General features: G+C 47.2%; 2 protein-coding genes across 3 annotated transcripts in view; both read left to right on the plus strand.

Annotated features, from left to right (window-relative positions):
* Nucleotides 30-2,691, plus strand: NEUROD1 (neuronal differentiation 1). The gene is made up of 2 exons (XM_021399343.1): nucleotides 30-140; nucleotides 399-2,691. Exon 2 carries the CDS (start codon nucleotides 408-410, stop codon nucleotides 1,479-1,481), a length of 1,074 nt encoding a protein of 357 aa, XP_021255018.1. The 5' UTR covers nucleotides 30-140; nucleotides 399-407; the 3' UTR covers nucleotides 1,482-2,691.
* Nucleotides 9,191-12,986, plus strand: part of CERKL (ceramide kinase like) — a 50,527-nt gene continuing 46,731 nt past the window's right edge. The window contains exon 1 of one of the 2 annotated variants that reach the window (XM_021398151.1): nucleotides 9,191-9,480. In XM_021398151.1, coding sequence (XP_021253826.1) covers nucleotides 9,252-9,480 — 229 coding nt within the window. In that variant the 5' untranslated portion in view covers nucleotides 9,191-9,251. Of the gene's footprint in view, nucleotides 9,510-12,986 lie in introns of both variants that reach the window. The other variant, XM_021398152.1, reaches the window with a different exon arrangement.

The following is a 12,986-nucleotide window of genomic DNA, read 5'->3' on the forward strand; positions in this document are numbered from 1 at the left end:
TCCGCCGGCCCCGCTATAAAACCGGGGCGGCCGGCGCTGCGCCCTCGGAACGACGCGCCGCGCCCTCGCACCCGGAGCGCGCCGGCGGACGGCGGCGAGGTTATGCGACCGTCACCGCGCGGGAGAGGCTGAGAACGGAGGTAACGGGTCCAGAACGGGGTGGGCACCTGTACGGGGGTACGCGCTGCGCGGGAGCGGTCGGGCAGGGGCGCGGAGCCCGCACCTGTCCGCGCGGGCGGTTCGCGGCGTCGGAGAGCGGGCAGCGGGCGGAGCGGCGTCCCTGGGTCTGTCCCCGTCCCCGAGCGCTGTCCTTCCGCGCTCCGCTCCCATCCCACGACGCCCCGCCACCCGCGCGGCTCCGAGCGGTGCCCCTGACTGGCGCTGTCCCTGTCCCGCAGGCGCTCGCCATGACCAAGTCGTACAGCGAGAGCGGGCCGGCGGGCGAGCCTCAGGCTCAGGCCCCCCCCGGCTGGGCGGCAGGGTGCCTGAGCCCGCCCGCCGACGGGCCCGAGGCCGACAAGAAAGAGGAGGACCTGGAGGCTCTGCACGGCGAGGCTGAAGAGGACGCGCTGCGGAACGGCGAGGAGGAGGACGAGGAGGACGAGCTGGACGAGGAGGAGGAAGAGGAGGAGGAGGAGGACGACGACGAGCAGAAGCCCAAGCGGCGCGGCCCCAAGAAGAAGAAGATGACCAAGGCACGCCTGGAACGCTTCAAGCTGCGCCGCATGAAGGCCAACGCGCGGGAGCGCAACCGCATGCACGGCCTGAATGCGGCCCTGGACAACCTGCGCAAGGTCGTGCCCTGCTACTCCAAGACGCAGAAGCTCTCCAAGATCGAGACGCTGCGCCTGGCCAAGAACTACATCTGGGCGCTGTCTGAGATCCTGCGCTCCGGCAAGAGCCCCGACCTGGTCTCCTTCGTGCAGACGCTGTGCAAGGGCCTCTCGCAGCCCACCACCAACCTGGTGGCCGGCTGCCTGCAGCTCAACCCGCGGACGTTCCTGCCCGAGCAGAGCGCGGACGCGGCCCCGCACCTGCCGCCCGCGGGAGCGCCCTTCGCGCCGCCGCCCTTCCCCTACGCGTCGCCGGGGCTGCCCAGCCCGCCCTACGGCACCATGGACAGCTCCCACCTCTTCCACCTCAAGCCGCCGCACGCCTACGGCGCCGCGCTCGAGCCCTTCTTCGAGGGCGGCCTGCCCGAGGGCGCCGGCCCCGCCTTCGACGGCCCGCTCAGCCCGCCCCTCAGCATCAACGGCAACTTCTCTTTCAAGCACGAGCCCGCCACCGACTTCGACAAGAGCTACGCCTTCACCATGCACTACCCCGCCGGGCCGCTGCCCGCCGCGCCCGCCCACGCCGCCGTCTTCTCGGGCGCCGCCGCCCGCTGCGAGCTGCCCGCCGACGGCCTGGCGCCCTACGAGGGGCACCCGCACCACGAGCGCGTCCTGAGCGCGCAGCTCAGCGCCATCTTCCACGAGTGAGCGCCGCCGCCGAGCGGGGCCACCAGCAATAATTCGGATCTATGCAATTTTTAACCTCGCGATGGGCCAATTACAAAATATATATGAGATCTCTATTTTTCAACCAACGTTTTACTACTTGTTACCTTTCCCGCGCCGAATTATTATTTTGTGGTTTTGTACAGAATTTTTAATGACTTTTTATAACGTGGATTTCCTATTTTAAACCATGCAGCTTCATCAATTTTTATACATATCGGAAAGGTAGAATTATATCTAATTTATACGAAATAATTTAACTAATTTAAACCAGCAGAAAAGTGCTTAGAGAAGTTCTGTTGCCTTAGCACTGCTTTCCTTTCAAATCGTTAAAGAAAAAAACAAACACAAAGCGCAATCCGGGCAGTTTCTTTCCCATGAAAGTCTTTTCGGTTCTTTTTTTTTCCTTTTTTCCTTTCCCCCTTACGATCAGAACCAGACCCCCAGCTCTTGAGAAGATAGAAGAACGAGAGACTTATTTTCTATTAAAACATATCAGTTCAACACATGACTTGCACAAACTTGTATATAAATATTATAAGCAAATGCCAACACCCTTTTTAAATCAAAAGCTGCTTGACTATCACACACAATTTGCACTGTTTCTTTTTAGTCTTTGAGCCCCTTGGCATCCCGTGGTGTTTTTTTTCTGCAGAGAACTTGAAGCTCTCGGTGTTTCTGGACACTGTAACTGCATGATTTTAGACATATTCACAGGATCTGTGGTTGTCATTCGCTCGTCTCATCACTCGGAACTAAAGCTAGCAGGTCGTTGGAGCCGGGCTATATACCTATTGTAGTCGATTAGTACGGTAGCTTGAAACAAATTCAAACCATTTAATCCGTAATTAGAACAATAGCTATTGCATGTACAATGCAGTCCAGAATAAGTGCTGTTTGAAATGTAACGCTGGTTCAACTGGAATCAAATCTGTACTGTAATTTTGTTTGTAATCCTGTATATTATGGTGTAATGCACACTGGGATTTTAGGAAATGTCCATCTTTTTGCAACGATCTAGTATTGAACATTTGGTCGAATGTTGCATTTCTCCTTCGATGTGATTTTATTTTTTTTCTTAGTGTAAGTAATTCCTATGGGATTATTGTTTTATTCGGATAGCTCATGGAAGGTGCGACACATATTATTTGTAGAATAAAATTGGACTTTAAAAAAACAACAACAACCCAACGACGCGGCTTCTTGCTTGCAGCGCGGGGCCGGGCGGGGGGCCGGGCCGGGCCGGGCGCTAGCAGCGGGGCTGCCCGGCAGCGGGAGGACGGGGCCGCGGCTCGGCGCGCACCGCGGTGCTCCGGGACGCGGGGTCCCGGTGGTGCGACCCGCGGGGAGCGGCCACAGTCAGCAACAGGTCGGCGCCCGACGGCAGAGAGGCTTCCACGCCCGAAGGCAGCCGCTGCCCTCGCTCGGAGCCCGTAGAAAACGCGCGGGTCGTTTGGGCACGGCCCGCCCGCGCCAGCCCGACCGGGGCAGCGGGGGGATGGCAGGGGGCTGCTCCTCGTCAGCCCCTCCTGGGCATGCAGCAATGCAGCGAGCCCGGTAACGGGAAGGAGCGCCCGTGCTCGGACGGCGCCGAAGGACCGTCCCAGGCTTGTTTGCCGTTTGGTTACGTGCCTTCTTCACCAAGACAAGGATTCTTCCAGTCAAGGGGCAACTCGCATGCCACCATCTTTTATTCAAAGGCAGGCACAGATGTTCCTTCTGCAGGGGAGGTTTTAATTTATGAAAATGATATTGTTTATGCATGAATGCACTCTGCATAACACGCAGTACTTCCATCTGATGAGAGAAATACCGCAGAACCAGTGCCAATGTCAGGAACATATTCTGCAAATTTAGTCGCTTAAATGTTTAATGAATATTTGGAAGGCATTTCCAAACCACAAGAAACCTTTTGAATTACCTTTTTCTTTTTTTTCCCCAATTATTAACTAATTCCAACTCCTCTAGCCAATGCAGTTTATTTAAAAGATCCACCTAGGCTTTCTCGGGTGTTTTCTACCACTATACTTAAGAGGAAATAACATTTTAATGTTATGAGCAATTTAATAAGGAAATTAATTAGGCATTTTGGTAACTAGAGGCTCCATTTTGAAAGTCACTTGTGACTTTTGTTATTTCCATTAGTTTAAATTTTTTTTTTCACCTATAATATACTGGATTTGTTTTTTTTATTTGATGCTGCTCCTGCTGTCTCCACCATATTTAGGTATTTTTACTGTTAATATCAGGCTAAGTCCTGAGATGTCTGTTCGTGACTCCCTCGGGAAGGTCTATCAAGGTCTCTTTCAAAGGAAAGAATTACTCATACCATCCCTCTCTTGTGAACATATCGCTAATTAACTAAGGCTATAGTGGGATTATCTAACTTCCTCATGCGAAGGAAACCGAGGGGTTGAGTCATCCCCACACACATACTAGGTAATCCAACGGAGGCCTAGAACGCTATTTTTATTGCTCTTTGGGACCAGTGGCCTTTCCCTTCTCCTTTATGCCATATTTCTCTGACGGCAGAAATCGTTCTGCTGCGAGTGTATGCTTGAGAAGACACCAGTGCAGTCTTTGTGAGAACAGTGCATGAACAACAACCGTACAGCCAGCTCTGCTTGGTTTCTGCAGCAAAAGGCTAGGACCTGGAGGTTCTGACCCACCACCATCTGTGACATAGCTGAGGCCCCAGCCATAAAAGCTCATGTCCACAAAGTGCCCAAGAGGCAGAAACCACAGGTTTTACCTACCTTGAACAAAAGACCGGGCTGAACATTGTCAGGGTCTGGGCCAGTGCCTTTGGGAGGGCTCCAGGAGTGAAGGAGAGTTGGAGCTTTGAAGAGAGCCAAGGGCCCTGAAACACCAGAAGAAATCAGAGTATTAATTTCTCCAGAATTTATTGTTCCAGAATGTTAATAAAGTAATATAAAAAATAACAGGTAATAGGTATTAATACAAATGGTTCTAAACTAGGTCTTGAGAGCAAGTAAAACAAGCCTTTTCTATCACCTGTAACAGTAAACATTATTGCACATATTTCAGCATTGTAACTGATCAAAACTGGATTCACCATGACCTGAACAGTGGCTTTTGACATATCAAAAATATAACACATCCCTCTCATAAAAAGAAAAGATTATTACCAATACAGTATTCTGTACAATGAAGAATCTCATTAAATTGTTTTTGAAATCACAGAGCTAAATGCTACTTCTCTTGTTTATATACATAGCATTTAAAACAATTAATCTCTCATTTCTCACTCACTACTGTTCAGGAAGAACTCACAGAAATCCAAGCCTGCTTTGTGAAGTGTCAGGGAAAATATGCAGAAATTGGTCTTTGCTTTTGTTCACCAAGACAGATTTTATAGTAATTATTTCAGAAATTATAAATGCTCTGCACTCATTCCTTAGCTGAAAATCCCTTATTACATAAAGTCTTGAAAAATATAGCATGTGACTTCATATTGAAGCAGTGAGATGAAGATCTACAAATAGACTGTTCTTTAAATATGTACATAAGTGTTTTTTAAATAATTCATACATGTATTTAACAAACTGTCAGAAGCTATGCAACACAAAATTAAAACTGACAATGCTCTCAAAGCGTTCTCTAAAGTATTTAGGTTGCCTACAGGGTATGTAAAACATAGACTTTCAGCCCTGGCTTTCAGTTTCCTAGATTGTAGCAGTACGGAGAGCAGTTAGTGCATTTTGTGTGAAATAAAATAGAAGAAATTACCATCTATGGTATTTGCCAACATTTTGTTGATGATAGAATACAGGATTTATATTTAAACACCATTGTCTTAAAAAGACAGCATATTAACTTTAATGGAAAGAAAGAGTGAAACGTCCTCTGGTGAACTCATTCTTGTATTATATTCCTTCACAGTACCACATTTTCCTCTGTTTTTCTTCCTTCCTTTTCCTTTCTTTTCTTTTCCTTTCTTTTTTCTTTTAAAAGTATTATTATTTTATTATTTTCATTAAGATTTATTTCAGCTCCTATTACTCTTGGAATGACTTATGCTTTATACTCCATTTCTGTTTCTTCTTATTTCTGCACAATCTTTTCAGTCCTTCTTGTTTTTCCCTTAGTCATCATCTGTGTTAAACCTATTTGTCCACCTCTGCAACTTCAGGCTTAGTTTTCCTTATCTGCTCTCCTTTATCTTTGTTGTTTATTGTGTTTTTTTCCCTCTTTTCCTTTTGGATGTTTTCCTTCTTCTTTTCAAGCATACAGACTGATATATAATAATAGCAGTGCCCTCTTCTACAGACTATTGATGCTATTTTTTTCTGCAAAATAATTAATTAATGACCTTGCTTATTTACAAAAAGCTTGGCATTTTGCTTAATATTTCTTCTTTGAAGTCATGGAAGAACAACAGACCTGAAGAAGTTGTTTGTTCCCTGCTATTTCTTGTCTGGGCTGAGGAACTTTCCTTCATGTAGTTTAGCCACTTGTCCCCTAGGCCAGCATATAGACATGCAATGTCTCCTCTGGTCTGCTGAGATCCAGCTCTGAGACACCCCAAGGGGGATCTCCCCAGCCTGACAGACAGGCTGGCTTCACCTTGAGCCTTCCTGTCACCACAGACTCCCTGATGCCTGCCACACTGGTGATGACCATGGCTACTGTCACCAGCCCTGACCTGCTGACTCAATTTCCAGCATGACACTGGGCCTACCTCTTTGCACAGACTTTCCTGGCCATCCGGAGCCTTGGCTGAGCTTGGCTACACGTGGCTCTCCTCTGAGGGACATGGAACCTGCCTGTCTGGCAGTCACTGTCAGTCCCCCTGTGGCAGCCTGCTCTCCCTGCCCTTGATGCTCTCTTTTCATGTGTCTGGCTGCCAGACTGCTAAGGGCACTGAGGAGACTTAACAGCCCTGACCAGCCCCACCTGCAGCCTGCCCAAGGGCCCAGAGCTCCATTTAAGCTCAGCCTGGAGGCTTTTTCTCCCTACTCTAGAGAAGCAGTGGTGTGGTCTCAGCTCTGTCTCTTTGCTGTAGGCTTCCTGGTTGCTGAGCCTCCTGGCTGATGCTGGCACCTGCCCCAGGCTGTTTCACCAGGTACTGTGTGTGGATTGGAAGGGATCTGCTGTGCTTACCTGATGTCCTCTCAGGGAAGGGAGCTGGCCCCTGCCCTGATAGTGGTGTGTTTTCCCTTTATGCAGAGCCCCCCTCCTTTTGTTCTCTGCTGCTCTTACATGAGCCATCAGGTCACAAAAATGAACAGTAATAAGACTCTTTCTGAGGCAGCTCTACAGGCTCTAAGGTAAAATAAAGTAAACTTGCTTACAGACTAAAATCCTGAACAAAACTGTTTTGTGGGTTCAGTTCTATGATACATTGTACCTGGTATACTGTAAAAATACACATTCTGCCTGTAATTATCACTGAGGGGGAAAAAAAAAACAGCTAGGTATGTCTTATATAGTACTGCTGATGAGCAAGGTGTCTTTGTGCACTGTATGATTCCTCACCCTGGAACTGAGGGATGTACGTTAAATTCAAAGGTAGTTACTCTGTGTAGAAAACACTAACTACTCGTATTCCAAAGATGTTCAAATACTTGCAAAGAGTAGCAAAACTTAATTTGAAGTATTCTTATGTCAAATGTCCTTCAATTTATTCCTTATTAAGGGGTGACTAGGGTTTCTCATTTATCTGTGTTCATGTATCCATTGTAGTTGAATAAAAATACTTGTTTTCTCATGAGCAATTACAAAAAAAAGTTGCTTTCAGCAACTTGCAGCTCTTTCTAAATCATCCCTATTCCTTATGAGGAACACTGTACTTCTAGATGCCCTTTGATGGGATTACCAATACACACAGCCCTTCTAACAAGAAATGACAAAGGTGAAACTACTGCTTGCGATCTGCAAAATGGTTAAAATAGGCTAGCTGAAATATGATTCTTCTGCATTTTTCCCCAACTCAATGTAGCTATCTGAAAATTGTGGTATTTAAAAACAAACAAACAAAAAACATGAAAACAAAGAAAACCAAGTAGACTTGCATTAAGTAGTACTTTTCCCAGGGAAAAGTCTGCCTCAAACTTAAGGGATTGTGATGACTGAGCATTTTGGTAGCATACCAAGAATGCACAGACTTGTATACAGTGACAAAAACCATGGAAGAAACATGCAATTCCCTTAATTCTACTGTTTTGTTTTGATCTTCTAGCAATTAGTATCTTACTGATTTAATACTCTTTTGTTGCCGTTGCTTGGAGTATTGGAACTCCCAATGACATGGATTGAAGAATATGGATTGAAGTCTGGGAACTGCAGTAGTCTTTCACTGATAGTACTGAAAATAATATTTTATGTTTCTACAAAAGCTGTTAGCACATCCTTTTCTTTATCCTATGAGGAATAATCTAGTGAAAATACAGAGACTAAATAGATGGGATAGTCTAAATTCAATGACAGTAGGGGATTATAAAGCACATACTGCCTCAAAATTGATTCAATCATATTCTATTTTAAATTGTTTTCTTAATAATGATTTGCCTTTCCTTTTGAATGAAATGAGTGAAAGCACGTTCAGAAGCTCTGATTTCCAAAACTAGATGTAAGTTTAATTGGTTGATCTACTGCTGTACCAGAAAGGTAAATGGGCAAGTTTTTTTTTTTTTTTTTTTTTTTTTTTAACTTGTAGCTTTTCCTGCCTTGTCATTATTATCTTTAGGTGAAAAGATGCATTTTTGCACAAAACTTCCATTGTCTATGCATATTTCAAATTATTTGCACCCTATTTGATTACTCTGCAGTCAAGGTATTTACATCCCAACAAAGGAGATCTAAGGAACAAAAATACAGACACAGAGTCAGAGTAAGACGATTGATGCTAACAGCTTTAAGCAACCTCGAGCTTCATGTGATCATGGCTCAGAAAGGCAGATCTGCCACGACTGCTTCTCAATTAAAGCTAAATCAACATCTCAGTGTAAATTCAACACACTTACAGGTTGTGCACTTGGCAAATATTCTGAGCATACTTGAAGCATAACATAATAGAGAGAAATAACTATCAAGAACTTGTACCAAAATTACTCTTTAAATGTGTCTTTAAATATTTCTTTTGGATGTGGCAATGTAATCAATACTTGATACGGGTGTTTATGGAACTACTAAGGAAGGCAGCTTTGTAGTCACAGACTCATGTGCTACCTCATGGACTTCCAGCCAGTTTGACTGTGGACAAGTTGGCCTACTGCTGACAACATATCTCTCCTAGAGACACAAGCACACACAGACTTGGATATTCTGACAAACAGTTGGAGGATCTGCAGCTCGTGTCACTCAAAAAGGGCTGTGGTTTTATTTTACTGCTTTATTTCTTTGTGCTGCATAGGGTCACATCTCCAGCCCTATGTCTTGGTAACAAGATTACTGAACTGCTTGCTTAATGGTGTCTATGTTAATAAGACGCTATGACGTTTTAAGACTCAGAACTAAAAAAAGACCTCGCTGTTTTTCTTCGCGTTAAGCCCCTACAGGCTCAGTAGCGCCCGCGGGGCTGGGGCTGCCCCCAGCGGGTCTCGGTGAGCGGAGCTGTCCCACCGGCCAGCAGCGGCACTATCAAGCACTCAGCACGAGCCAAGGAGGACATCCCTCCTCCCGCCCTCTCTCCCTCCCTCGGTGGCTGCGGCCCCGCCCGCGAGGCGGAGCGGGCGCTGCCCTGGCAGCCGCCGGGACGCGGCGGGAACGCTGAGGGGCGGCGGTGCCGCCATGCTGGGAGCCGCGGGCCCCTTCCACCTTCCCCGCAGCCGGGCCCGGCCCGAGCGGGCGGCGCCCGAGGAGCGGCGGCGCAGGGTGGCCCCGCTGGCGACGGTAACCCCGGAGGGAGAGGAGGAGCCGCTCCTCGGGGGCATCTTCGAGATCGGCAAGAGGAGCTGCGACGTGGTGCTGAGCCCCCGACGGCTGCGCTGGAGCCCCATCGTGCCCGAGAGCCCCACAGGTGGGACGGGCCGGGCTGCGGGCAGGGAGGTGGGTTCCCGGCACCGGGCTGCCGTGTACGGAGAGCGGAGCGAGTGCTCGCTGCACTACGGGGGGCCTGTGTGCGGAGCTGCCCCTTTGGAAAGGGGCCGTACTTCTTGCAGAAAGTGCAAACTCCGAGGTGTGCTGTACTGCAATGGGAGCTGCTCGGGCTCTGCTGGCAGGTGGGGCCCGCTCCGCTCTTTCGTGCAGCAGTGTGCTGTGAGATGTGCTGCCTATGAAGTTATGTGCAGAAAAGGCGTGCTCCTCCAATTTATCCAAATAGTCTCTTTTTTTTTCCCCTCCTAAAAACTCTGAGAGCTTAAGCTCACTTTCAGAACTGCACGTGCACTCTTCCAAGTGCCTGTGGACTGAGGTGACCTCGTGGTGCTAAGGGAAGGACATGTCAGGGCCATACTCTGGGGGTGCAGCTCTCTGACTGCACAGCTGTGTTCCATCACAGCACAGGTAGCTTGTCCAGGCCCACACACCGCATTTGTTGTAGTATCGCTTTGGAAGGTACTTGCTGCAGAGGAGCAGACGTTCAGCCCAAAGCTGAAGTTATGCTCTGCTCTGTGTAGCCTCGCAGGGACACCAGAGCTGCTCCAGCCAAACTACTGTGGTGTGCTGGCTCACAGTAGTGTTGTTGCAGTGTTATGCTCCAACTTCAATATCCTGCTGTTCAGCAGAACTCTCAGTTCTGGTGACACGTTTGCTGGTGTTAGCATGGCCCCTGCTTTGCACAGCCAGTGTGGGATTCTCAGTAATACTATTACACAGCACTGAGGCCACTCCTCCCCAGCTGTAGTCATCTACAGGTCTCTGTGTATGTGGTCTGAAGTGTCAGTTATGAATTATTTAGTTCCGTGTGCAAGGTATTAAAGTGCACTATGTTTAAAGTTAGACCTGTTGCAGATGGCAGAACTTCAGGAATCCTATGGAAGGCAGCACTGAAAAGTTGATGTCAATTATACCAAGATTTGATCTCTTATTGTACATGTATTCAATCGATGCTGATACTTAACTGTCTCTGAAAATTCAATTTTGCACTATGTCATAGTAAGCTGCTGAATACTGTTGTTTCTGAGAAGCACTCATTGCCCTACTTCTTTATTAGCCTCAGTGGAAAAGGCAGTGTTGTCTCTTTTGAGGTCTGTGGGATTGTATGAGCTCTTACCATAAGATTTCCAAATTCTTAAATGTCAAATACCGGTGCTTACAATACATATGTCATCAGTACATTGGTGATAACAGGATTTTCAGCTCTTCTGTCACTAGGGATGCTCATCACTATGCCATCTGGGACCATCCCATCACTGTCACAGGCATTCTTTGAGAATGAAAAACATCCCAAAAGGAAAACTTTCAGGTTGTTCCTGAGTCCCTTCTGGCCACGCTGTGATGGGAACTCAGTGGTCTACCTGAAGAGCATTCAGCAGAATCCCTGGGATGCCTTCCTTTGGGCTGGCTCTGCACGTGCCTGCTGGGGTCTGTAGGTGAGCTGAGTGGGAGCTGAGGGTTTTTGTGCTGGGCTTGCTGTCCTTGCAGGGATGGATCCAGCAGAGGGCTGCTCTGATTTTACTTCTAGCTTGGGTACTGGAGGTCAGGATGGCTTTACTTCTGCAACTGCAGAGGTCAAATAAAGATTTGTAATTTGGATGATTTCTCTCTGACTCTCTTGTACCCCAGTTGGAATTACTGGTGGTGGGATGTGCAGTGGGGCTGCAGGAGCCTCTTGTGACTGTCTCGTTCAGTGCAACAGCAGTGCAGTTCTTGGGCTGAGCTGTGAACAGGCATGGGAGATGGTTGGGGTCTATGTGAACAGCTTGCTCTGAATGGTTTGTTTCTCTGGGATTTCGTTTAAGCATACTTTCTCCAAACCAAAAGCTTCATAATGTCATTTAACACTGACTCAAACAGGGAAAATCACTTTGCCAGGTGGCCAGAGCCTGATGCTAAGTGTCTCTTGCTTGGTCCTGCGTGTACTAACTCTTCTTCTTTTAAGAAAAAGCCTTTCTGTGGCAGACATATCACACAGGGGACAGGTAGCCGCTTTCTCCTCTCTTCCCTCCCTCCCTCAGCAGTTCCTCAAATTGTTCCTGCCTTGCTGATATCCTTGCTTGTCACCCACAGCTCTGTGGCTCCCATCACCAGGCATGTTGCTCAGCCTTGGCTCTGTCAGTTCAAAGCTGCAGCTTCAGGTCCTTAGTATGTGGCCTCTGCTTTGCCTGAGCTCAGTCACCTATACCATGACGTAAGCATAGTTCTGCACCATTGCACTGTTTCTGTGGAGCTCTTGGCCAGTGTGTGGTTACCATGCTCAATTCCTCCTTTACTTTTCCTTTGCCTTCTGCAGCATCTGTTTTGTTACCTCGTCTTACCAAGTGACGGTCTGTTGTGAGTTTCCTGTACCCTCTGCACTAACGGAGCTTTGGGCAAGAGTGATGCAACCGAGCGGGGGAGCTGAGGCTGAGGCTGGGGCTGGGCAGCCAGCACAAAGTGGGGCTCAGCCCCCTGCCCCAAGGCTGCAATTTGAGCTCAGGGTGCTGGGCTCAGCCTGTGCTCCCGCAACCTGCTGCCCTGACACGGGTCAGGTTGCTTGCTTTGAAAATGTGTCGGGTGATGTGTTGAAAGCACAGTTCACAGTCACTAATTACTAGTTTTTACTCTAGCTTCTTTCCATATGGCTTTCCTTTGCAGTAACATTCACTGAAACTAAGTGTCTTCCCTTTCTGCATTAATAATCTAGCCCCAGACTGTAAGAGCTTCTCCTTCTGGATGCTGCTTCAAAGCCACAGAAGATAAAACTTTCTGAAATGGAGATTTGAATGATATATGTGATCTTTAGGAGTTCTCAGAAAATAATTAGTGTAACTGAATGATGGGAAAAAATATTTTCCTTTAAGAAGAGATGCTCAGGATGCAATATTTTTCTCTGTGGCTAAAATTTAACAGCTAATGAAATACAGGGGATTAGCAGTAGTGGATGTGGGAATTATTTGTATTTTGGAACAGTTTATGTTCATATAATGTCAGTTCATCCTTCTTTATTCTGTTCTTCCAATAAAACATGGGTTGTTTGGGTTGGGTTGTTTGTTTTGCTTTGACTGAGAACTTTAATCCTGATATTTCCTTATTTTCAGCCTTCAGCATCTTTTTGAAGATTACCACAGAATTTCCAAATTGAAAATTGCAGTTTTTCAGCAGATTTCTATCAGATAGGAGATAGAACAAGACCAGCACAGACTCACTATTTACTAATATGGGAAGCCCAGAGGGTTTTGATAATTGTGAAAACCTTTTTATAAGTTTGGTTTGCTGTGTGTTTAGTGCACTTGACTGAAGGGTATCTGAACTCATTCTCTCAGATTGACAGCAAGTAGGCTGGGCTGAGTATTTGGGTAGTAAACCTGTCAGATAAAATCTTGTTTTTTAATATAAGTAATAGAACAAAATATTCTAAATTAATTGACTGGCAAGAAAGTGCTC

This window comes from Numida meleagris, chromosome 5 (genome assembly GCF_002078875.1).
Source record: "Numida meleagris isolate 19003 breed g44 Domestic line chromosome 5, NumMel1.0, whole genome shotgun sequence".
NCBI classification, from domain to species: Eukaryota; Metazoa; Chordata; class Aves; order Galliformes; family Numididae; genus Numida; species Numida meleagris.